This window comes from Lissotriton helveticus, chromosome 5_1 (genome assembly GCF_964261635.1).
Source record: "Lissotriton helveticus chromosome 5_1, aLisHel1.1, whole genome shotgun sequence".
Classification (NCBI taxonomy): Eukaryota; Metazoa; Chordata; class Amphibia; order Caudata; family Salamandridae; genus Lissotriton; species Lissotriton helveticus.
In genome coordinates, this window is record NC_136065.1 from 2,055,738,919 (window position 1) to 2,055,764,258 (window position 25,340).

A 25,340-nucleotide genomic window follows, 5' to 3' on the forward strand; every position below is an offset into this window, starting at 1 on the left:
TCCCTACCCTCATACGGCAGACCCAAGACCTACTCGCCTTCAGAAGACTCCTCAAGACCTGGCTCTTCAAGTAGTAGCAGCACCCCCTCCCCTCAGTGTCTTGAGACCCTCACGGGTAAGTAACGTGCTCTACAAGTACTCTGATTGATTGTGAAAACCAAGAGCTGCGTGAAAAACCCGTATTGGTGGCCCGCTGTGGACAGCCAAGTGGAGAAACATGTGAGGGCATGTACACAGTGCAGAAACGCAGACAAGACGCAAAAAACGCTGTGACCACCCTTGGGGAAGTTCACCAACCCCACCAACCCATAGGAGGAACTGGGAGTTGACATTTTGGGTCCCATTCTGGACTCGCAGGGTGCAACCCTAGAGGAAACGCGAACAGGCGAGTGACCTCCGAAATAGGAATATTGATGAAATCCTATAAAAGGGTGAAGGAAGGAGCACCGCTAAGCGCCGCCCTGCATTAACCAAGAAGTGCAAGGTTAGAGAAATATTGCCGAGGTGAATACTACACCGTTCAAATGAGGGAGTTAGCATGATTTATCTGCATACTCACTGACTGAGAGGAAAAGAACATACTCCTCGCAGGATAGATCAAGTTTGTGATTTTTATAATTGAAACACATGGTACATTGAAACATTATTAATTGACCACGTGTGGAGGATACTAAGTTTTGTCTACAGATTATTTTGTCTTAATTGCCCTGAGGAAGGTGGTGCGAGCACGCAAGATCCACCGAAACGCGTCAACATAACCCATGTGGTTTTTTAATATATTTTACATTTTGATTGTAGGATGTTCTATATTGATGACAGTGTCTGTTACAGCAGTCTAGTTATAGGAAACCAATTGTAATATATTGACTGTGTTTGTCAGATGTTTTTTAAGAAAACACATATCAAAGAAAACATTTTTAATAAAACACTAACTGAAAGACAAAATAACTTTGGCAACGTTATGTTATATTTTGAATAATGTTTTACTGTTTTGATTAATGTTTAGATTGTTAGTGCTTCTTTGTGGTTCTACTTATCTGGGGGTCATTGATATTCATGTGGAAAGCTTGAGGTCAGGCTACACGAGTAGTTAACTGATGTGAGTAGAAATACAGCAATAGATTAAGCTGTGAGATTGATATCCTTTTTTAGATACCACCAAGGGAACTCTTTTGCTTTATTGTGTACCCAAGTATGCCATAGTAATGATGGACTGGTACTCCAAATGGCCAGAAGTCGTACTGTGTGAATCAGCTGACGCGGAGAAGGTGGTATCGTTCCTTTCTGCCACATTCTTGAGGGAAGGCATTCCAAAGGTCATCACGTGTGACAATGGCCCCCAATGGCCCCCAATTCACGTCTGAGAAATGGACCGCTTTCATAAACAGGAACGGCATCACTAACAAACATACCCGGTGTACCACCCAACTGGTAACTGCCTTGTGGAACGGTTCAACCGTGTACTTATGGAATCTGTGCAGGCTGCCATCAGCGCAGGAACAAAATTGGGAGACAGAGATCAAACACACAGTATGGGCTTATTGCATTATGTCCACGTCAACAGGATACAGCCCATTCAAGATCCAAGATTTTGTTATGTAGCCTGTAGTACAGTCACACCCCTTGTTCTTTCCCCTGGTTGTTAGCTGTACGCGGGCTGCACCCCAATGACAAGACTTCAACGGGCACCCTAGGGGAACCAAGTGTTTATTGTTAATGTGTTGTAAAAGAGGGAAGATATGTGGTGTAACGTTCCAGTGTCTCAGATGCGTCACGGCTGAGCATGCTGGGATACCAGAGGCCATGTTAGGCTGCCGCAGAGAGAGAGAGTAGGAGTGTGCGGCCCCTGGCGCTTCTCCAGAGTTAACGTAAATAAAAGTGATTGTACCAAGTACCCATTGTCCCCGCATCTTCATTGAGGGCACTTTGGGACTTTACAAGTGCGACCCAGGTCAAGCTCCGTTTTACTGCTTTGGAATGTTTAAATACCAACCATGTTTGGTGTGTTTTCATAGTGTGACTTTTCATTTAGAAAGTAGTCTTTAGGGAGTTCCAGTCACTGGAGTTTGGATGCAGCATTATAACCTTTAGCCCTTTGGCGAATCTGCACCAAGGTTTGGAAACTGAATGGTTGAATATTGAAGAATTATATTCCTATTTGATTCGAAATGGTCAACGAGGGCAGAAATAATTTTCCCTATGAAGGAACAGTAATTTAGCAAGGATGTCAATTGCCCTGGTGCAAGCAAGAACATTTACCCAATTGACTGCGGTCGGGGTGGTAAAATATAATATATATTAGGGTTCAATTGCCAATTCAGGGCTCTGTGTCCCGGTACCACTGCACCTGCTGCACCAGTGGTAGCTTCGCTCTTCTTTATAATCTCGGTTTCTCTCTTACATCCGCCTCTGCCCCTGTCCCTTTCTATCCAGCCCCTGCTGTGTCTCTGTTTTAGGAGCAGGAAGTAGCAGTGGCTGCACACATTACAATTGTACAATGGCACTGCTCTGTAGGTGGATGCAGATTATGCTTTGCTACTATTCTCATCTGCGGCTGTTCCTGTGTGTGGCTGTAGCTTCTGCAGTGCTGCTGTTGCTGCTCCAGTCTGTAGCTGCTGTCCTAGTTTTGCATTTGTTACTGCAGATGGGCTGTGCCTGTCTGCACCTGTAAAGCTTTCAGACATGATGTACTTTGTGTTTCTGTCTGGAGGTGCTGTTGTAGGGCTCATGTCAACAATACAACAGACAATATAAGCAAAAGAACTTTGAGTCAGACACCTAGTCATTGGATCTGTTGCAACTTTAGGCAATTACTTGTTTGCTGTGTTGTTGATACATTTGTACAACCCATTGGATTTAATGGATTTGTATGTGTTCATGCTTACAGTTTGTAATGGTGATTGGCTAGAAAGTAATTCATCTCTGATCTTCACGCCACTGTGTTAGCCATTGCTTGTTTGAAGAGTCCTTTATACACCCTCTCACCCATAAAGCTCCCTGTGTGGTTGGTAATGTCCCTATGTGCCTTGGGCAGTAGCTTTGCACCAATAGCTCCAGTTGCATTTTGCCACAGCCTGCTCTCAGCTATACTGACAGGACTCTTTGCCTAGCGAGCCACATTTGATTCTTTAGGGGAATTCTCTTATCCAAGATGGCCGCTGCATTAACATCATGACACAACAGCCTTCTTACATTACGGGATTCCCCTTGTGACAGCTGCTATCATTATTAGCCGCATCCCCATGGGCACTCTTATCCAGGTTCCCCAAAAACTGGGACTCCCAAACGGTTGTATAATTACTTAGAAGTTTTCTTTATTCAATTGTTTCATGCTTAGTCAATGAAATTCAATCTTCATTTAATTTTCATTTCCCATAATTATCCTCTTTCGACATTGTTGCTTATTCAACTCCTATGCATTTCGGGCTTAAAAGCCCTTCCTCAGGGAGCATCACTATCAATTCAAAAAGTAACAACATGCATATTTATCAATCATCTGTAAATTAAATCATCAATACAGCAACCTATTATGTTAACTCATATGAACCATAGCCAATATATAGTGATTATTGTGCCTTAAGGTGAGTATAATATGTAAAAATTCATGTGCAATAAGTTCCCTTCCAATATGTGTAGTGCCTGTGTGATCTGTATAAATCTCATCATGTCAAGACTTACATGTCTTTCAATCTCTCGTACTTGTGCGTCAAAAAGCCTAAAGAAAAGAAAACGACATCCCTGTCATCTCTAACGAAAGTACCATAGTAACCACTGGAGTCCTAATCCTGCAAATACGGGTGAACTCACTTAATCAAAAAGTTCCTTCAGCCGCATGAATGTCTCCTCTCATGTTACGCAGATCACTGCCTGTGCTTCCGTGTGTACGAAAAATAAGTGCACGCGATTGGACGCTACCCGTGCGGTCACGTGTTTTAAATATGTATATATGTATTCAAAGAGACTTATGAAGTGTGAAACAAGCTAAAGAAGCAAAGGAGTCACTCGCCACTTACTGAAGATGTGGAGGACCACTTCCTTGTTGTGATCGTCGGCCTTCATAAGCAGGCAGCCTGGGCAGGTGGGGTGGAACGTAATATAAACACTGTTTTCTAGAATAGAAAAAATATTTTATGAGATGAGAACTTTGAGGTAAGGAATAGAGCACAAAGAATCCCTAGTACAATTCCCTATTACCTAGTCTGATTACCAAAAATGGTCATTGTGATGTCAGTGAGTAAGGTGTACGAGAGCTCAGTGAATATTGGACACCCAGCTCAGCTTGAAGTCAATAAGAGAGAAGAAAACATGTTTCTGTGTGTAAAAGGAAAATAGGGAAAATAAGCACTTCATTGGAGGTCTCTGAGGTCAGTAGGAAAGACTGTTAGCAGTTAACGGTGCATTTTAAAGCACGATGTGAATTCAAAAGCAGAATAATAACTTCCTGCTCATCTCTGGTGGGGATGAGGTGGTTGTGCGCCTGGGAGAGCTCCTAAAGGGTGGGACTATCAGGTGCATGGCAGACACATTGATTTCATCATCTGGCTGTTTTTTTGGCCAAATCAGTTGATACTGGGAGTTGCAGCCTGTATTTAGTTCAGATCAACTTGAGTGTAGTTCACACGTACACCCTTGTATACATCAGGAAGATGAGCCCAATTTGTTGTCCTAACAACTGTATTTGCAAACTATTTGATACCATTTGATCTGGGTTTCGTGTTTTTTTTAGGTCGTTTTCTGGAATCCCATTGTAAGATCAAACATCATATGATACTGATTTCCTGTGATGTTGTCATTATGTTAAATAATATTATTGAAACCTGAAAAGACTTTCACTCTATTGGCTACAGAAAGGTTGGCTAGGGTGGGAGACTTCAGCGTGTCACTGTGAGAGAGGCCCTTCACTCAGTAGCACAGGAAGAACCCAGCATGATGTCGATGTGTAGAATCCATCAAGCTGCAGTTCTGGGAGATCTCATTTGGATTTTCATCTCCTTGTGAGTGCGCGTGTGATCACTGAAGGATCTCATCATCATGCCTGAGTCCTTGTGAAATAGACAGCTGCAGTTCTGCGAGAATTTATTTGGATCACATATTTAAGTGAGTGTACGTATGATCCATGAAACAGTAGTTATGTGAGTGCTCTTTGGGATCTTATCTTGGTGTGAGTGAGTGTGTGATCAATGAAACCGCAGCTTCGCAAGGTCTCATTGGATCTCATGTTGGCATACATGAGTGTAGGCCCTCGGGTATTTAAGAATGCTTGAACTCAATGCAATGTCTGTGAAACCTTAAGTTCTTTTTTTTACCTTAGTAATAAGAATATCATGTGCTCACCTTTTTGAATGACAATCTTGGGTCCTCTAACCTCTACATCTTTCACGGGCCAGCTGTGCCTGCATGAAATCAAGAGGAACAGAAAACTTGAGGGGCAACACCAAACATCATGTTACACATCGTAGAGTGTTCTAAACACCAGGCGGCAATCACAAATTGAGGGAGCTTGAAGGTCCTATTGGTGGAACTAGAAGCATTTATTTCACATGCTTTTAATTTTTTTTTTAAAGTGTATGGCTTGTACCTCTCTCAGGTTTTTGTTTTTGGAACTGAAAGAGATTGTCGAACCAGGTTTATACTTTTTTGTACTGTTAATAGGATATTATAATTATCATATACAACTTAAAAAGCAGTGAAGTTTGTCAGTTAAGGTTAGCTGCACCGACCATAAATTCCACCAATGGGTTGCTCATTTATTTTTGTTATCTTTGGCACTTGTAAGTGCAACACTCACCAGTTAGACGGCCTCTTGGCACTGCAGTAAACAACACGGCGTTGGATGGTATTATTGTAATTCCGGTTAAGACCACATTCCAATATTGTCGCCCACTCTACAAAATACTAACCTGGCTTCTCCTGGGAACTGTCCACCCCCAACTGCCAGGTGAGCCCCCCCTAGAAGGGAACACAAGCAACCTCAAAAAGAGTTCAGCTGAATTTGACCTTGTCAGTTGGGTACAGCTTGAGTAATATGGTACTGTGAGCATGGGACCCACATCTAGGCATACTCGTTGGACTTAAGGCATCTTGCCATTGCGCATAAGAGGAAGAGAAGACAGACAACAGCAGATCATGAGTGGTTACTGGTGAAGTAGACCTGTTTACTCCAGTATTGGAACTTTCATAGATTCACATGCCTGAATCATTCCCCGTCGTCGAGACGGGTGTCTCCGGGAATATAAAAAAGCAGTGCTTAGTAGTATAGCAAACTGAAAAGAGGCCTAGGCCCATTTCCCTTTTGCAACCCATAGCCTTTGTTATGTAAAAAAGGCCCAAACTTTTCTCTGAACCAATCAGAGCTCCTCACCCTCTAGAACACTCCTGAGAGAACCTTCTGCCCCTCAGATTTTTCTACCGCACGTTGTGCTAGGGAGTCTCCTTTGAGCTCTGCTCAAACTCTTTACTTCTACAGTATTTTGACTTGAATTTGAGGTTCTACATCAACCATGTCTGAAAAAGAGAAAAAAGGATTATTTAGAGCTTGTTCAACCTGCTCCAAGAAAAGGCTGTTTACAGATGACCCTCACAAGGACTGCATCTACTGTCTCTATCCAGACCATAAGGCAGCAGATTGTAAGGTATGTCGTACCTTTTCAAATAAGACCTTAAGAGATCGTGAGGGAAGGCTACTGATCTGGCTTCAGAAAAACAAAGCCAGGAAGGAAATCCTCTCAAGTGAGAGTGAGGAGGAATCTGTGGCGTCTAAGAGATCTCAGAAGAGAAGTAGATCTCCTCAGAAACACATTCCTAAGGGGAAAGACCTGAGAAGGCCCCAAAAAAGACCACTCCAGGGTCTTCAGGGCGCAGTCCCTCAAAATCCCCTTCAGTCTCATCTAAGGGGAAGAAGGGATCTGCTGGTGAGGTGAAAGGAGCAAAATCCACCTCAGATCCACCACAGTCACCTCAGAAGATCAAGATTACCATCAAACGATCTTCTTCTGCGCCTTCTGAGGAGAAATTAACTCCGTCAACGGGACCGTCGACTAAAAAGTGACCATCGTCGACGACTAAAACACCTCCGTCGTCGACGAAGAAGGATAAGGCTGGTGAGAAAACAGCGTCGGCTATTTCACTGTCGACGACTATATCGTGAATGCGTCGACGACCGTGTCTACGGCAATGTCGACGACGGCAGCGTCGCCGACTGCGTCGACGAGGACGACGACGACGATGAGGACAGCGTCGACGGTCACTACAACGTCGACGGGCTCGTCGACGAGGGAAAAAACACCAGAAAAAAGGTTGGTGCCTTGGAAAAAACCTATAACACTGAGGTTACATCTCCAAGCAAGGTCTCCCCATTGCTACCGTCTCACTTACTGGAGGAGGAAGATTCGGATGAAGATGATGAGTATGGTATTGCCAGTAGCCCTTCGCAATTACAGGTCAAGTGCCAAGAATACGATTCTGAGGAAGAATATGGGGGTTATCAAGAACAACCCCAGGAACAACACCGATATCGACAACAGCAACGAGAGGAGATGACTGTTGGACTTGGCCTTTTCCCCCAAAATTTTTCGCTTTTGACCCCCTTATCTAGATTGTCTCCCCCATGGGATTAAACCTGCATAGGCCATGAGTGGTGTGAGACACCTTGTGAAAATGTAATTACCTGAAGTAATGTGAGCACTTGTAAAATCCCCCATTTTAAAACTGCACCCCCATTTTAAAACTGCACCTGACTGAAATGTATTGCTTTTAAAATGGATGCCATGGCCATGGGTTTTGCCACTGGACTGACATAGGTCAGCGGTCTAGATAATATTACCCAGCTACCCCTAGCTTTTGGAGGGAAAGCCTGGCACCCAGGGTGCTCACCCCCTCCCCTAGAACCAGTTTAGGCTAGATGTGCCAACATTCTAGAAGGTCCTGGCACTGCCTGGGAGGAGGGTATAAATAGGGAGAAGTGTCACCAGAAAGTCATTCAGCGCTGGGACAAGGAAGAGAGGGGACCTGCTGTGAGGTGCTACCGCCACATGGGCCTGTGAGCTGGGCCCTGCACCCCTATGAACCCCCCCTCTGCTGTCCCCATGGGCCCCTAACAAGGGAGGGCCCCTACCCAGGTCCCTGACACTGTGGGAACCGGGAGTTACGCCAGCGCTGCGATGAAGAAGCGCCCAGGAGGTGAGAAATAGGATTGTCCACTCCCCCTGCTGAAGCTGTGACCCTGTGGAAGTACTGGGTCGTGAGGAGCTGCCCGGGGAGGATTGTGCCCCCGAGGAACTGTGTCTCTAAATCTGCCCCTGGACTGCCTGCATAGCGCTGTGTGGTGAAGTGCTGGAGAAGTGCTAAATTCCTGCCCCTCTGTGTGGCCTGAGAAAGAAGCTGAGAGCTGCGTGCAGAGGGAAGAGCAGTGCGCTGTAAATAGCGCCATCTGCTGAGGAGAATCGCGCTGTGTGGGCTGAGGAAACTGTGAGGAGAAACAGCGCTGAGGAGCCTACCCTCGTGTCAGCGCGCTGTCTGCCGTAGTATTAATTAATTACAAGGGAGCCTACCCCTTATCGCCGCTGGAAATCACCGCCGCAGCCCGGCGCGACTGTGGAGGGGCCCCCACCGCTGTGGAAATCGTCGCGGCGGCCCCCGGTACCAGGAGAGGGCCGCCGAAGTGCAGGAAGGGCCGCGCTAGGCCCTGAGGCCGTCAGGTTCTCCCGTCACATGACGGGGGCCCGGCCGCGTCATCGGCCCGACCCCGTCGCGCACTGATTGGCCTGCGCGGCCGTGACCTTTGAAGGCCGCGCAGGGATTGGCTGTGGAGCGGGAAGCCCAGGAGAAGGGAAATCGAAGCCCCGGGTCCCCGTGAGGTAGGAGGGGGACCCGGGTGAAGCTCCGTTGCGGGGCCCCCGGGCCAAGGAGGGAGCCCCGGGAGAAGCGACCGGAGCGGGAGGCCACCCCGCCGGTCTGTGCCCCAAAGAGAGCCTGCCCGGACCTAAGGCAGCCCCGGGTCCCCATGAGGAAGGAGGGGCCCGGGAGAAGCTTCGGTGCAGGGCCCCCGTGGTCAGGAGGGAGCCCTGAGAAGGACGACCAGAGCGGGAGGCCACCCCGCCGGTCTGTGCCCCACGCGAGGGGCCGGTAATGGTAGGCGGGGCCGGGGTGCATTGCCGGTGCCAGCCCCGCCTCCCGACCTGTGTGACCCAGTGAGGAGAACCCCGCGCAGGGAAATCCCGGGCCCCCGAGCTGTGGAGGATCCCGGGGGAAAGCAGGGAGAGGGCCCAGACGGAGCCCGCAAGCCCCATCCGCCGGTGCCTGCAAAGGAGGAACCGGAGTACCTCCACCGGTGAGGAAGTGCCCTGAGTGCTGCCGCGAGTCCTGCGGCTGGTGGCAAGGTCACAGAGGGGGGGCCTCGAGGCACATTGTCGGTGCTTGCCCCCCCCCCTTATCTCGGAAGCCCCGGGAGAAGGCCGCGTGGAGTCTCCTGACTGCCCCCCCCCCCTTGACAAAGGGGCCAGCAGTGTGGTTGGAGCCCGGATCCAGAACCCAGGAGTAGCCGGTGAGTGGGGCCTAAAAAGAGGGTGAAGAGGGCAGCGGGGCACAGGGTCGGTGCTCGCCCCCACCCGTGACTTGTACACTTAAGACACCTGAAGAGTGAATTGACAGTGATGCCTAATGGTTGCCTGTTACCTGTGGTGCATAGGGTCCCAGACAGGTCGAGAAGCTCATGGACAGGTGCTCCGGCCCCTAGAGGATAGGCTGAACATTCAATCTATATGTTTATTCCCCCAAGGAGGGTTTACCCTATGTTGAGGTTTGTAGGCCTATGGTTCTATGCCCCAGGGAATATTGTCTCCTCTAAGGTGACCCAGGAAGAGTTGTTGCCAACGCACTGCCTAAAGTTTATGTTGCTGGTTGAGGGCTGAAAAGCCATGTTCCCAGGTTACCTTTGATGCCTAGGGTGTATACCTCAGATATTATTGAATGCCAGGTGCCTTCCTACCTGTTGTTTTATACCCGTAGGTGGAGGGTGGAGTAAATCTGGGTGTTCCCTTCTACTGCAGGGGTGCCCCTAAGCTGGCCTGACGAGTTATTCCAGGCCCCTGTTCATGCCCCTGGTTAATGAGCCAGCCATGTTGATTCATGATAGGTGCTCCTGTCTAATATTAAATGTGCTGTGATGCTCTGTTTTCCCTTACAGGGGTGGGGATTGGCGTTATAATGCATGAGGTGTATTTATGCATAATGTTGTAACTTACATTTTCAGCCAACCCCCTAAGGATGAGAGCCTGAGTTGGCCCCGCCAGATTGGCCCCAGGTCTAATGTTTAATTAACCATCCTTTTTCCTTACAGCTATGGACTATGGACTTAACCCTTTTTGTCCCATGTAAATAATCCCCCACTGAAGTACTTGGCTTGGGTGCCAGTTGGCGCCTTGTTGTGATTACCAGTGTATTTTTCCCTATTTACCTTACAGGTTGGAGATATCACTAAACTTCTTCTTTTCCAACCAAAGGTGGAGTTGCGTCTCTTTTGTAGTGTGCCTGGTGTGTCGTCTGTGGGTACTGCGTGAATGCTTCACATGTCCTCGAAGTTTGGCCTGCCCGCTTGATGCCATGCTACCCCCTTTGAGACTTGGGCAACCCCCATTTCCAACACCAGTGTACCATCCTCTTTGTTGAAGGAGCTCCAGGGAATGTTGGAGGATTATAGAAAAAGATACCCAGCGACTCCAGTCGCTCAACAGGCCATAGAGGCTACTCCACGTCCACGGTCGGTTCCAGGAACTCCGATTCGTAGGAGAGAGATTGTGCCGGAACCTACTGTTAGGTCCCCACCACCGACAACACACCACGATACCTCGGATGAGGATCAGGAGGATGGTGAGATTGCGGACACAAGTGCAGAATGGCATGATATACATTGGTGGTTTTCATAGTTTGATGGAGAGAGCCACTAAGAGGTTTGCACTGACCATGACAGAGGAGAAAACGGAATGTTTTATGACTTTAAAGACTCGTATCGGAGATCTGTACGTTCTCTACCTATAGTGTCTCATATCTGGAAAGAAGGATTGAAGGTCATGGAGACGCCAGCGACGGTAACACCGGTTCTGGCCAGACTGGATAAAAAGTATAAAGCACCGGTCGATGCTCCATCTTGCCTTTTGGGTCATCCCAAACCGGATTCTGTTATCACGCAGGCGGCACAACAGAAATCCAGGAACCCATCTGCCAGAAAAGCAGGAGGCGAAGAAAATTCTCATGGAAGGAGAGAGGACTTCGGCTGAAGTCATAGACTGCGCTATGGATATAGCGACCACGGCATTTAGATCCCTGGGAGGAGCTGCGGTCCTGCGCAGGCAAGGTTGGCTGCGAGCAACAGCATTTAGGCCGGAGGTGCAAAACAAAATCTTAGACCTCCCTTTCAATGGAGAAGAATTATTTGGAAAACATATAGATGATACGATGGAAAGTATCAAGAAGGATACTGATACGGCAAAGGCTCTGGGAACTCTGCAGTACAAGAAAACCCCTTTTCGTGGCTCCAGGGGTAGAGGACAATCCTCGTATAGAGAAGGATACCAACAAGGGAGATATTCATCCTCTTATCAGTCCTCATCGCAGCCGTACCGTCAGCAATATAACCAGCGTCAGTCAGGAGGATACACAAAATCAACTCCAAGAGAACGTGGTGGCCGAGGAAAGGACAACACTAATCGGCAATGACAACCTCCATCTTCTGGCTCTGTCAGATGCTCCCCTGGGTGGAAAGATTGCTCACTATCTTCACAATTGGCGGAAAATTACAACGGACCAATGGGTCCTCAAAATAGTTCAATTCGGTCACACCCTAGAATTTCTTCAGACGCCCCCTTGTACGCCACCGATGCACCAAAGAGCCAATCATCTGCATCAACTCCGGCAGGAGATTCGGACAATGCTCCGAAAGGGAGCAATAGAACCGGTACCAAAATCCCAGGAAAACAAGGGGTTTTACTCCCGTTTTTTTCTTATCAAGAAAAACAAGCTCCAGTGGCGCCCCATTCTGGATCTCAGATCCTTAAACACCTATCTCAAGAAGCAATCTTTCAGGATGGTATCCTTGCAGGACATCCTTCCGTTATTGAACCCAGGAGATCAGATGACTACATTAGACCTACAAGACGCGTATTTCCACGTGCCGATACATCCTGCACACAGGCAGTACCTTCGGTTCTGGGTAGCCGGAAGACATTACCAATTCAGGGTACTGCCATTCGGCTTGAAGTCAGCGCCAAGAGTTTTCACGAAATGCCTGGCTCCAGTGGCGGCTGTGTTGAGGAAACAAAGACATCAAATATTTCCGTACCTCGACGACTGGTTAGTCAAAGCACCATCAAAGACACAGGCCAGAGCGTCAACGCAAGCTTGCATAGACTTATTCGCCAATTTAGGATTGACTCTAAACGAGGGAAAGTCAAACCTCCACCAAGCAAGAGTGATCACATTCCTGGGGGCAATATTGGACACGGAATGCAACAAAGCGTTTCCCTCCGAGGAAAGACAACTGAGGATTGTGTCCCTCTTCCAAGACTTGGGAAATAGAAAGTCTCTTTCAGTCTGCAGGTACAAATCCTTGCTGGGCACAATGTCCTCTTGTATTCCACTGGTACCTTGCTGCAGGCTAAGGATGAGACCATGGCAGGAACAGATCGATCTCCAATGGCGTCAGGCAGAGGGATCCTTCGACGATACAATACAGGTGACGCCAGTCATGCTGCAGGCAGCAAAGTGGTGGACGCAAAAGGCAAATGTGTCTCAAGGACTGACGTTTCTAGCAAGAGCAGCTCTGCTAGTGGTGACGACGGATGCGTCGTTAGAAGGATGGGGAGCTTACCTTCAGGACCTTCAGGTCAGCGGCCGCTGGAAGGCAGAGGAGCAGCAATTACATATAAATCTGCTGGAGCTCAGGGCGATCCGCTTGGCATTACTGGCTTTTCTGCCTAGGATAAAAGGTGCGCCGGTGTTGATAAGAACAGACAACACCACGGCGATGCATTATGTAAACAAGCAAGGGGGAACAAGATCTCTCTCCCTGTCTCAGGAAGCCCAGGAGATATGGGAATGGGCCATTCAGCAGGGAATATCATTGTCAGCAGAACACCTCCCTGGGGATCAAAACGTCAAAGCAAACACTCTCAGCAGGCTAAAATCGTCCTGCCACGAATGGGAGCTAGACCAGGAGATCCTGGACAGCATCTTTCGGAGATGGGGAACACCGATGGTGGACCTCTTCGCTACAAGGGAAAACAGAAAATGCCAGTACTTCGCAAGCTGGCTTCCCCAGAGGGGATCTTGGGGAATGCGTTTTCCATGGCATGGTCCGGCATCTTTGCCTACGGTTTTCCTCCAATTCCTCTTCTCCCCTGTGTACTTGTGAAGATCAAGAAAGAGCCGTGCAGGCTGATCCTAGTAGCCCCGTGGTGGCCCAGACAACACTGGTTCACGGAACTGCTGCTACTGTCGGAGGACCGTCCAATTCGGTTGCGCCTGATTCCATCGCTTCTGACAATATCCAAAGGGCAGGTGTGCCATCCGGACCCGAAATCCTTGCGATTAGCAGCCTTTCTCCTGAACACTGTGAGTTTAGCCATCTGAACATCTCACATGAATGTAGGGAGATCCTGTCCAAGGCCAGAGCGGAGAGTACCAACAAAACCTACAGATTGAAATGGAAGAGGTTTTGTCTGTGGTGTAAGAGACATGATGATGTTCACCCTCTTACTGCGGCACCTCATCAAATTATACCTTACATTCTGATGTTAGCAAAGTCAGGATTAGCACACGCCTCCATCAAGGTGCATTTGGCTGCGTTATCCCACTACAGGAGGTCATCGTCAGGCCCATCTTTATGGTCCTCAAGGATTATCAAACAATTCATGAAGGGAATATTTAGAGTTTTTCCACCAGTAAAGCCTCCACCACCTTTATGGAATCTGAATATTGTACTCTCTCAATTGATGAAGCCACCATTTGAACCGATACACAGGGCAGACCTGAAGTTCTTGTCCTGGAAAGTGGCTCTTCTCATTGCATTGACTTCAGCGAGAAGAGTAGGTGAACTACAAGTACTCACGATTCAGGAGCCTTTCTTGCAATTTCAAGAGAATAAAATGATTCTCAGAACAAACCCGTAGTTCATTCGGAAGGTGCCAACTGATTTTCATTTGAACGAACCATTGGTGCTGAAGCGTTTCTTTCCTCATCCATCAACAGCGGCAGAAAGAGTATTACACTCGCTGGACGTTCAGAGATGTATGAAATTTTACTTGAAAGAAACTAAGGCGTTTCGCAAGTCTTCCCAGTTATTCGTCGCCTTCAGTGCACCCAGGAAAGGTTTCCCGCTGTCAAAGAGGGGAATTGCCAGATGGATTTCCAGTGCAATTGTCTACTGTCATCAAGCTGCTGGAAAGCCTTTGAATGCACGAGCCCGTGCCCATTCCACGAGGGCAGTGGCCACATCCACTGCATTGTTTGGAGGAGTGCCAATCCAGGATATCTGCAGAGTAGCAACCTGGGCATCTACGCACACCTTCACCAGGCACTACTGCTTGGAGGCAGCCGCAGAATCGGATGCGGCGGTGGGAGAGGCGGTACTGCGGAATATCATCCAGTAACGGTGAGCCTTTCTTGCATCCCTCCATCCATAATTTCTTTTGTTTACAAAGTCATATTTTATATAAGTATGTATATATATGTATATGAGATTATGCTTCATTTTCTAATGGTATTGCATGATTATGTAATGTATCAGGAAAATGTGCTTTGTTTTGTCACTGCTCACTATTCTGATTCAGGCATGTGTATCTATGAAAGTTCCAATACTGGAGTAAGAAAAAAAGTTACTTACCTGTAACTTTAGTTCTCCAGTATTGGAATCTTTCATAGATTCACATGCACCCACCCTCCTCCCCTGTGAGGCTCACCTCGGATTTAGCACAAGAAGTGTGTTATATGCACAAGTGCGCGAAAAATCTGAGGGGCAGAAGGTTCTCTCAGGAGTGTTCTAGAGGGTGAGGAGCTCTTATTGGTTCAGAGAAAAGATTGGGCCTTTTTTACATAACAAAGGCTATGGGTTGCAAAAGGGAAATGGGCCTAGGCCTCTTTTCAGTTTGCTATACTACTAAGCACTGCTTTTTTATATACCGGAGACTCCCGTCTCGACGACGGGGAATGATTCAGGCATGTGAATCTATGAAAGATTCCAATACTGGAGAACTAAAGTTACAGGTAAGTAACTTGTTTTCTTCTAGACCCAAGACAAGACAACAATAGGAGGTAGTGTCCCGCATCTATGAAGAAAGGTTTTTTCCAAAATTGGAAAGCTTATATTGTAAAGTAACATTCATTATATCTTCAAATGTGATGGAGAAGAGAAGATCCAAAGTGGAGCGAAGGCATTTGTTGGGATTATTGTATTGGAATTGGGTTGCGATGTATAATGAGCCTTGGCAGTGAAGTGTGGAGTGAAGGATGCACAGGGTCCTGAATTTAAAACTTTTGGTTTCTGGGAGCAAGTGTAGGCTGGTGTGATGTAAATTTTGGATAACATGGAAAGAAGGTAGCACTCTTTGGTATCTTTCGATGAGGAATGATGAAAGATCGACATTGAAACAAATACTGTAGTCAAGCGCTGCCAACATCATCTTTCTGTGAAAAACCTAAGATAAGAAAGAATCCCTTGAGTCTGTATATGAAAGAAGCCGGTTCAGGCCCCATGAGTTAGGCTAGGCTCAGCACGAAGGCCAATGACCAAGATTGTGATGAACGGGGAAGTAGATGCATGGTCTGATAGCTTGAAGAAGACCACTGCTATGGATTAGCATTCAGGCTTCGGACAGGGCAGCCAGAGGATGGAAGCAGTTAGAAGAAGCGGAGACTAGAAATAAAAGTTCTTTAGGATGTAAAGCGATGACATCACTACTGATATCATGTATGACGCCACAGAGCTGGTGATGGAGAAGAAAGACTGGTGTTCCAGTGGCAATCTACAGACAAGCAGAAGTCCTTACAAAGTTCACAATCTGTATATTATGTAAGGGATTTCACATTTTTTGTATGCCGCCACGTCATTAGTGTTCCCCATAGGGATACGCCTAGGAAAGACCTTCTCTGTTTTACAAATTTGCGGTTCTTGTTTGTGATGCACAAGGAACCAAAATAAAGGAGTGTTTCTGCTAACTGATGCACATGGACACAAAGTAAATGATGAGTGTTTCCACTAACAGCAGATGCTAGCACAAAGACGGTATGATGACCAAAGGCTGCAGTTCCACTGGCAGTCACCAGAGGATCCAACAGGGACTACATGGAGTTTCAAAATTGCAATTCCAGTAAAAACCAACAGTGAGATCACAAAAATATAAAAGCAATCCTGTGCCCAAGGAGTAATGTAAGATGCTCAAGAAATGTTGATATGGACCCAAATGTGGTGGCTCAGCCGCATATTATGAATTTAATGTCCATTTTTTTTGGAGTATTCCCCTGCTTGATTTGCATGTGCTACTCAGTCAATCAAAAGAGAATAAATGTGATCAATATAATGCACATTGAATTTATATAATTATGTTCTGCCATGTTATAATAAAACTTATATCAATATACTCCCAGTATTTAATCTAAATGCTCAATGCTTTTACAGTATTTTGTTACGGATTTCTGAAAGTTTCTAAAATGCAGACAATTGCGTGTTTCATTGATTATAGTTATTCAAAAGAACGTTGTTTTGTATAATAGATATAAGTGAAAGGGTATCATGCCACTTTCTGTTATTTGTTCATGCTAAGAGTATTAAGAAGAATGAAATAAGGTTATGAAAAATTATCACAAAGAGTGAAGGGTGGAGGGAATCTTCATGCCAGATGACACTGGGACAGGCCATGGAGAATCATATCTCCAGTTCTAGTTGAAGGCTACCGTTGGCTAATAAGCATCAGGGCGGCTGGCTTAGTAAAGCGAGAGTAGCAGAACTTATTGTTGCATTGAACATGAGCTCTCTTGTTCAAACAGGTGTATAGGTGTACACCATCATTGAAATTTGAAATAAGTTTTATTTTCTGCTGTTCTAGAAGAAGAATAATGCTAAGAAGTGGAAAAATTATGGTAAGATCGCTAAACATTGATAACAGTAATCAATCATGCTGGAGTATTTCCTTTTATGCCCACTTTTACTAATTGTTGCTACTGTCATTGTATTTGTCTTCATAGTGGCTGCAATTCATATTGTATGCACTAAACAAGGATTTGATATTTATTTTAATCTTTCAAATGTATCCTATATGTTTGTGGGTTCTTTGGTGTACAACGTTTTAATAAAAGAGGGTTTCAGATTCCACTAATTTCCTTGTAATGTGTTATGGGATTTATCATTACCTGAAACACATTTCGCTCAAACATGTCTTAATGGGTTGTCGGGTGGTTGCAGTACAACCGTTGTTCTGAATCAAGTGATGCATTGACTGAGTCTTTGGTGCCAAGGGATCAGAAAACAGACCTCTGTTTTTTCCTAGGAAAATCTAGAAAATATATCACACAGAAGTGTACAGTATATACCCTAAGGTGCCATTAGATGCTAATAAATTGCCATTGTATAGTTAAAGAATTTAGAGAGCTGCTTAGATGAAAGATGCAAAATAATTCAATTTTATGTCAGACATTTTGTCCTTGGTGTTGTCATTCGATATCATGTGTCAGGATATGAGTAGTCAACTGAGGTAGGGTATGGCTACATAGCTATAGGCCTTGAGCTGTGGCTACCAGTTGAAGGACATGGGGTTTGGCACGTACCGCCAAAGGGTTGCCTAGGTGGCATTGGGTGGAGCCTCTACACAAAGATAGTGCCCTGCACCAAGTGTGGGGCATGGCCTAGTGTATCACGTATGGTAAAAATGCCCTAGGCAGTATAACCTTCAAAGCACCCTTAGCCATATTCACAGTATCCCGGGTCATAGTCTTTTATTAAATAGACTAAAGCTTTTTATACACATCCATAACCACAGACCTGGTGTAGTCGATAAAGGACTTTGCTCCCGCCTGCTGCTTACTATTGGTTCACTGCAGTGTCGCTCTTGGTTGCTGTATCATAATTGGTTCACACAGCAGAATGTCACTTCTGTTTTTGGCAGAGGAGCAGTGTCGTAACGAAACTTGAGGGGGCCACCCTGCAAACTACATGGAGGGGGCCCCTGTAAAAGATGAAAACTGTATTAGGTTTTTGGTGTAGGGATACATTAAAGTGAACCATAGTTTTACATTAATTTCTGTGTTTCACCTGCTTGCAAATAATATGTGCCCACTCATCATAATGAAGGATAGCTTCATGGTACACAAATGGTTAAACTAAACTGTCTGACATTCAGTAAGCAACCGATGGATTAAAAATGTGCGATATACGTGTCTTTTGCTGAGGGAGCCTTGTTTAACTTCTGAGAAATGGCTCACTAGCCTTCACCTGTATACAGAAGCTAGTTCAGCAAGTTGATTCTCAGAAGTAGCTCTCTGACCTAGGAACACATTGATCTGCCCTGCCCCTGCTTGGATAAAGTGTTCTGCTTGGGTAAAGTGTTCGTTCATGATAAATATTGTGTGTGGAAATTTTGCATAGAAAGAAGAGAGCACCAGTATCTGCTGACTAGATCAAACAGTGCTTGTTTGACAAAGACAAGATAACAGAGTCGAGCTTTGGGTCAGGGGACAATAGCGTAAGAAATTGGTTAATATTAGCATGGTCATGTAAGTCACGTATATAGCAAATGTACACGTGGACATATTTGTGAAATGCTCATGCCAAGGTGTTGAGGTAAATGATTAACCTGGCTAAAGGTTCTGAAAAACGTATATAAGGACTGGTTCTTCTTTCTGTAAACAGATCTCTTTGCAGGCCTGATTGGAAATGGTCTCAGCTGCAGCTTATTGGCAATAAAGCCATTTTTGAAGCCTTTGTGTGTGGCCTTCTTGTCCCTACTTAAGATTTTGTGCTTTTACACCCCCCGCCCCATTCTCTGTGCCATTCTAGAGCTCTCAGGCCAGCGACCCGCCATACTGCTGTGGATGCGGGGCTATTGTTACGCCACTGTCACCAATACAGCCGTTATAAATAACACTGGATGGTGAAGTTAAAGGTTGGGCTTAGTCTGCAAGCAGGCTATCATAGGTGGTGGACCATTCATTACAGGGTCCCTGCCATCAGTAGGCCGGGGAAGTTTGCCCAATTTTAGGTGGGTTTCCTGATGCAGACTCCGGTCATGATATACAACATCGGGCCCACTCATCGTTTAGTTTTGACAAAAGTGCATCCACTGCTCCTTCTCGTTTTAAAACATTAGACAAAAGCAGATGTAACTACAAAGAGCACATTTTGATAATACATTTTTATTAGTAGACAATAGCAATCTTAAGAGGCAATGCATAGCTTCATACACACTTTGACCCCAATTCCATCACAGTCTCTCTCTCTCTTGCTCTCAGTCAGTCAGTCTCTCTCTTTCAGTCAGTCTGTCAGTCAGTCAGCCTCTCTCTCTCTCTGTCAGTCTGTCAATCAGTCAGTCGGTCTCTCTCTGTCAGTCTCTCTATCTCTCTCTTTCTGTCAGTCAGTCAGTCTCTCTCTTTCTGTCAGTCAGTCAGTCTCTCTCTCAGTCAGTCACTCTGTCATTCAGTCTGTCCCAGTCAGTCAGTCTCTCTCTCTGTCAGTCTGTCAGTCAGTCTGTCTCTCTCTCTCTGTCAGTCTCTTTCAGTCAGTCTCTCGCTCTCTCTCAGTCAGTCACTCTCCTTGACAGTCCCTCTGTCTGTCAGTCTCTCTCTCAGTCTCTCTCTATCTGTCAGTCTCTCTATCTCTCTTTCTCTGTCAGTCTCTCTCAGTCAGTGACTCTTTCTGTCAGTCAGTCTCTCTCTCAGTCAGTCAGTCTCTCTCTCAGTCAGTCTCTCTCTCTCTCTGTCAGTTTCTCTCAGACAGTCTTTCTCAGTCAACCAGTCTCTCTCTCTCTCAGTCACTCTCTCTCTCTGTCAGTCTCTCTCGCTCTCTTATTCTCTCTCTCTCTCTCTGTCAGTCTTTCTCTCTGTCAGTCAGTCTCTCTCTCTGTCAGAGTCCCAGTCTCTCTCTGTCAGTCAGTCTCTTTCTGCCAGTCAGTCTCTCTCTCAGTCAGTCTCTCTCTCAGCCAGTCTCTCTCTCTCAATCAGACTCTCTCAGTCAGTCAGTCTCTCTCTCTCTTAGTCAGTCAGTCTCTCTCTTAGTCAGTCTCTCTCTCTCTGTCAGTCTCTCTCTGTCTCTCTCTCTCTTAGTCAGCCTCTCTCCCGGCCAGTCCCTCTCTCTGACAGTCTCTCTCTCTGTCAGTCTCTCTACCTCAGCCTCTCTCTCTCAGTCTCACTGTCTCTCAGTCAGTCAGTCTTCCAGACAGTCTCTCTCTCCCTCTGTCAGTCTCTCTCAGTCAGTCATTCTCTCTCTCTTGCAGTCAGCCAGTCTCTCTCAGTCAGTCTCTCTCTCTCAGTCAGTGACTCTCGCTGTCAGTCTCTCTCTCTGTCAGTCAGTCTCTCTCTGTGAGCCTCTCTCTCTAAGTCAGTCTCTCTCTGTCAGTCAGTGACTCTCGCTGTCAGTCTCTCTCTGTCAGTCTCTCAGCCAGTCAGTCTCTCAGTCTCTCTCTCTGTCTCTCTCAGTCAGTGTCTCTCTCTCTCTCTCTCGCAGTCAATCAGTCTCCCCCAGTCAGTCTCTGCCTCTCTCTCTGTCTCTCTCTCTCTGTCAGTCAGTCTCTCCCTCTCTCTCTGTCAGTCTCTCCCTCTCTCTCTGTCAGTCTCTCTCTGTCAGTCTCTCTCTTAGTCAGTCTCGCTCAGTCAGTCAGTCTCTCTCGCAGTCAATCAGTCTATCTCTCTCAGTCAGTCAGTCTCTGCCTCTCTCTCTTAGTCTCTCTCTCTGTCAGTCAGTCTCTCTCTCTCTCAGTCAGTCTCTCTCTCAGTCAGTCACTCTCTTAGTCAGTCTCAGTCAGTCAGTCTCTCTCGCAGTCAGTGACACTCAGTGTCCGTCTCTCTCTCTGTCAGTCAGTCTCTCTCTGTGAGTCTCTCTCAGTCTCTCTCTGTCAGTCAGTCTCTCTCTTTGTCGGTCAGTCTCTCTTTCTCTGTCAGTCTCTCTCTCTCTCTCTCTCTCTCTCTCTCTCTGTCAGTCAGTCTCTCTGTCAGTCAGTCTCTCTCTCCCAGCCAGTCTCGCTCTCTCTCTCTCTCCCAGTCTGTCAGTCTCTCTCTATCTCAGTCAGTCTCTCTCTCGCTGTCAGTCTCTCTCTTAGTCAGTCTCTCTCTTGGTCAGTCCCTCTCTCTGTCAGAGTCCCAGTCTCTCTCTCTCTCTGTCTCTCTCTGTCAGTCAGTCTCTTAGTCAGTCACTCTCTGTCAGTCTCTCTCTCTCAGCCAGTCTCTCTCTCAATCAGTCTCTCTCAGTCAGTTAGTCTCTCTCTCTCTCTCTCTTAGTCAGTCAGTCTCTCTCTTAGTCAGTCTCTCTCTCTGTCAGTCCCTCTCTCTGTCAGTCTCTCTGTCAGTCTCTCTCCTCGTCAGTCCCTCTCTATGTCAGTCTCTCTCTCTCTCAGCCTCTCTCTCTCTGTCTCTCTCTCAGTCATTCAGTCTTCCAGACAGTCTCTCTCTCCCTCTGGCAGTCTCTCTCAGTCAGTCATTATCTCTCTCTTGCAGTCAGCCCGTCTCTCTCAGTCAGTATCTCTCTCTCAGTCAGTGACTCTCTCTGTCAGTCTCGCTCTCTGTCAGTCAGTCTCTCTCTCTGTGAGTCTCTCTCTCTCAGTGAGTCTCTCTCTGTCAGTCAGTCTCTCTCTCTGTCGGTCAGTCTCTCTTTCTCTGTCAGTCTCTCTCTCTGTCAGTCTCTGTCAATCAGTCTCTCTCTGTCAGTCTCTCTCTCTCTCTCTCTCAGTCTCTCTCTCAGTCAGTCTCTCTCTCAGTGTGTCTCTCCCTCTCCTAGTCAGTCTCTCTCTCTCAGTCTCTCTCATTCAGTCAGTCACTCTCGCAGTTAATCAGTCTATCTCTCTCAGTCAGTCAGTCTCTGCCTCTCTCTCTCAGTCTCTCTTTCTGTCAGTCAGGCTCTCTCTCTCTCTGTCAGTCTCTCTCTCAGTCAATCAGTCTATATCTCTCAGTCTCAGTCAGTCAGTCTCTGCCTCTCTCTCTTAGTCTCTCTCTCTGTCAGTCAGTCTCTCTGTCAGTTAGTATCTTTCTACCTCAGTCAGTCAGTCTCTCTCTCTGTCAGTCAGTCCCACTCTCAATCAGTCTCTCTCTCTGTCAGTCGCTCTCTCTCTCTCTGTCAGTCTCTGTCAGTCAGTCTCTCTCTGTGTCTCAGCCAGTCAGTCTCAGTCTCTTTCTCTCTCTTAGTCTCTCTCTCTGTCAGTCAGTCTCTCTCTCTCCCAGTCAGTCAGTCTCTCTCAGTCAGTCTCTCTCTCTCTCCCTCTCTCTGTCAGTCTCTCTCTCTCTGTCAGTCTCTCTCAGTCAGTCAGTCTCTCTCGCAGTCAATCAGTCTCTCTCAGTCAGTCAGTCTCTGCCTCTCTCTCTGTCTCTCTCTGTCAGTCAGTCTCTTTCTCTCTCTCTCTCAGTCAGTCTCTCTCTTAGTCAGTCTCGCTCAGTCAGTCAGTCTCTCTTGCAGTCAATCAGTTTATATCTCTCAGTCAGTCTCTGCCTCTCTCTCAGTCAGTCAGTCTCTCTCTCTCTCTGTCAGTCTCTCTCAGGTAGTCTCTCTCAGTCAGTCAGTCTCTCTCGCAGTCAGTGACTCTCAGTGTCAGTCTCTTTGTCAGTCAGTCTTTCTGTGTGAGTCTCTCTCTCAGTCAGTTTCTCTCTGTCAGTCAGTCTCTCTCTTTGTCAGTCAGTGTCTCTCTCTTTGTCAGTCAGTGTCTCTCTCTGAGTCAGTCTCTCTCTCTGTGAGTCTCTCTCTCAGCCAGTCAGTCTCTCAGTCTTTCTCTCTCTCAGTCGCTCGCTCTGTCAGTCAGTCTCTCTCTCTCCCAGTCAGTCTCTCTCTCTGTGAGTCTCTCTCTCAGCCAGTCAGTCTCTCAGTCTTTCTCTCTCTCATTCTCTCTCTATCTCAGTCAGTCTCTCTCGCTCTCTCTCTCTCTGTCAGTCTCTCTCTGTCAGTCTATCTCTCTCTCAGTCAGTCTCTCTCTCAGTCTCTCTCATATTCAGTCTCTCTCGCAATCAATCAGTCTATCTCTCTCAGTCAGTCAGTCTCTGCCTCTCTCTCAGTCTCTCTCTCTCTCTCTCAGTCAGTCTCTCTCTCAGTCAGTCAGTCTCTCTAGCAGTCAATCAGTCTATCTCTCTAAGTCTCAGTCAGTCAGTCTCTGCCTCTCTCTCAGTCAGTCAGTCTCTCTGTCAGTCAGTATCTTTCTACCTCAGTCAGTCAGCCTCTCTCTCTGTCAGTCAGTCTCACTCTCAATTAGTCTCTCTCTCTCTCTGTCAGTCAGTCAGTCACTCTCTCAGTCAGCCAGTCTCTCTCTCTCTCTCAGTCAGTTTCACTCGGTCAGTCAGTATTCAGTCTCTGAGTCAGTCAGTCAGTCTCTACTCTCTCGTCTCTCTCTCTCTCTCAACTCTATCTCCACTGTCTCTCCACTTTCTCTCTCTACTCTCTCTCCACCCTCTCACTCTCTCTCTCTCCACTCTCTCTACTCTTTCCACTGTCTCCCTCCACTGTCTCTCTACTCTCTCTCCACTTTCTCTCCCCCTTCTCTCTCTCTACTCCCTCTCCACTCTCTCTCTCCACTGTCGCTCTCCACTCTCTCCCCACTCTCTCTTTCCACTCTCTCTTTCCACTCTCTCTCCAATCTCTCTCCACCCTCTCTCCCTTCTCTCTCTCTACTCTCTCCACTCTCTCTCTCCACTCCCTCTCCACTCTCTCTCTCCACTGTCTTCCTCCACTCACTCTCCACTGTCTCCCTCCACTCTCTCTCTTCTCTCTCCACTCTCTCTCTCTCCACTCTCTCTCCTCTCTCCACTCTCTCACTCTCTCTCCACCCTCTCTCTACTCTCTCCACTCTCTCTCTTAACTCTCTCTCTCTCTCCAATCTCTCCACTCTCTCTCTCTCCTCTCTCTCTCTCCACTCTCTCTAATTTCTCCACTCTCTCTCTCCACTCTCTCTTCACCCTCTCTCTACTCTCTCTCCACTCTCTCTCTCCACTCTCTCTCTCTCTCCACTCTCTCTCTCCCCACTGTCTCTCTCCACTGTCTCCCTCCACTCTCTCTTCACCCTCTCTCTACTCTCTCTCCACTCTCTCTCTCTCTCCACTCTCTCTCTCTCTCCACTCTCTCTCTCCCCACTGTCTCTCTCCACTGTCTCCCTCCACTCTCTCTCTCTCCACTCTCTCTCTACCCTCTCTCCACCCTCTCTCTACTCTTTCTCCACTCTCTCTCTCTCCACTCTCGCTCTCTCTACTCTCTCTCCACACTCTCTCGCTCCACTGTCTCTCTCCACTGTCTCTCTCCACTCTCTCTCTCCACTCTCTCTCTCTCCACTCTCTCTCTCACTCTCTCCACTGTCTCTCCACACTCACTCTCTCCACTGTCTCTCCACGCTCTCTCCACTCTCTCTCTCCACTGTCTATCTCCACTCTCTCTCTCTACTCTCTCTTCACTCTCTCTCTCCACTCTCTCTCTCCATTCACTCTCTCTCCACTCTCTCTCACAAAGTAGTGTGTGTTCCATGGGCGTCCGCAGAAATGTTTCCAGGGGGGGAACGCATTTTTAACTTCATCACCATCTCTCTTGCACCCTTCTCCCCTCTGCCTTGCACCCTTCTCGCCCTCCCCCTTGCACCCTTCTCCCCCTCCCCTTGCACCCTTTTCCCCCTCCCCCTTGTACCCTTCTCCCCTCCCTGTTGCACCCTTCTACCTTCTGCCTTGCACCCTTCTCCCCTCCCCGTTACACCCTTCTCCCCTCCCCGTTGCACTCTTCTCCCCTCCCCGTTGCACCCTTCTCCCCTCTGCCTTGCACCATTCTCCCCTCTGCCTTGCACCCTTCTCCCCTCTGCCTTGCACGCTTCTCCCCTCCCCGTTGCACCCTTCACCCCTTTGCCTTGCACCCTTCTCCCCTCCGCCTTGCACCCTTCTCCCCTCACCGTTGCACCATCCTCCCCTCTGCCATGCACCCTTCTCCTCTCCACCTTACACCCTTCTCCCCTCCGCCTTGCACCCTTCTCCTCTCCGCCCTGCACCCTTTTCCTCTCTGCCTTGCCCCTTCTCCCCTCCGCCTTGCACCCTTCTCCTCTCCGCCTTCCACCCTTCTCCCGTCCGCCTTGCACCCTTCTCTACCTTGCACCCTTCTCCCCTCTGCCTTGCACCCTTCTCCTCTCTGCCTTGCACCC

The 25,340-nt window shown here is 47.3% G+C and overlaps 1 protein-coding gene across 2 annotated transcripts in view; it reads right to left on the reverse strand.

Moving 5' to 3' along the window:
• LOC144756282 (uncharacterized) overlaps positions 1 to 25,340 on the reverse strand; it is a 444,819-nt gene that overhangs the window by 32,590 nt on the left and 386,889 nt on the right. For both annotated transcript variants that reach the window (XM_078645943.1, XM_078645942.1), the window contains exons 18-19: positions 5,335 to 5,393; positions 4,014 to 4,109 (exon numbers count right to left, since the gene is read on the reverse strand). In XM_078645943.1, the coding sequence (XP_078502069.1) occupies positions 4,014 to 4,109; positions 5,335 to 5,393 (155 nt within the window). The remainder of the gene's footprint in view (positions 1 to 4,013; positions 4,110 to 5,334; positions 5,394 to 25,340) is intronic.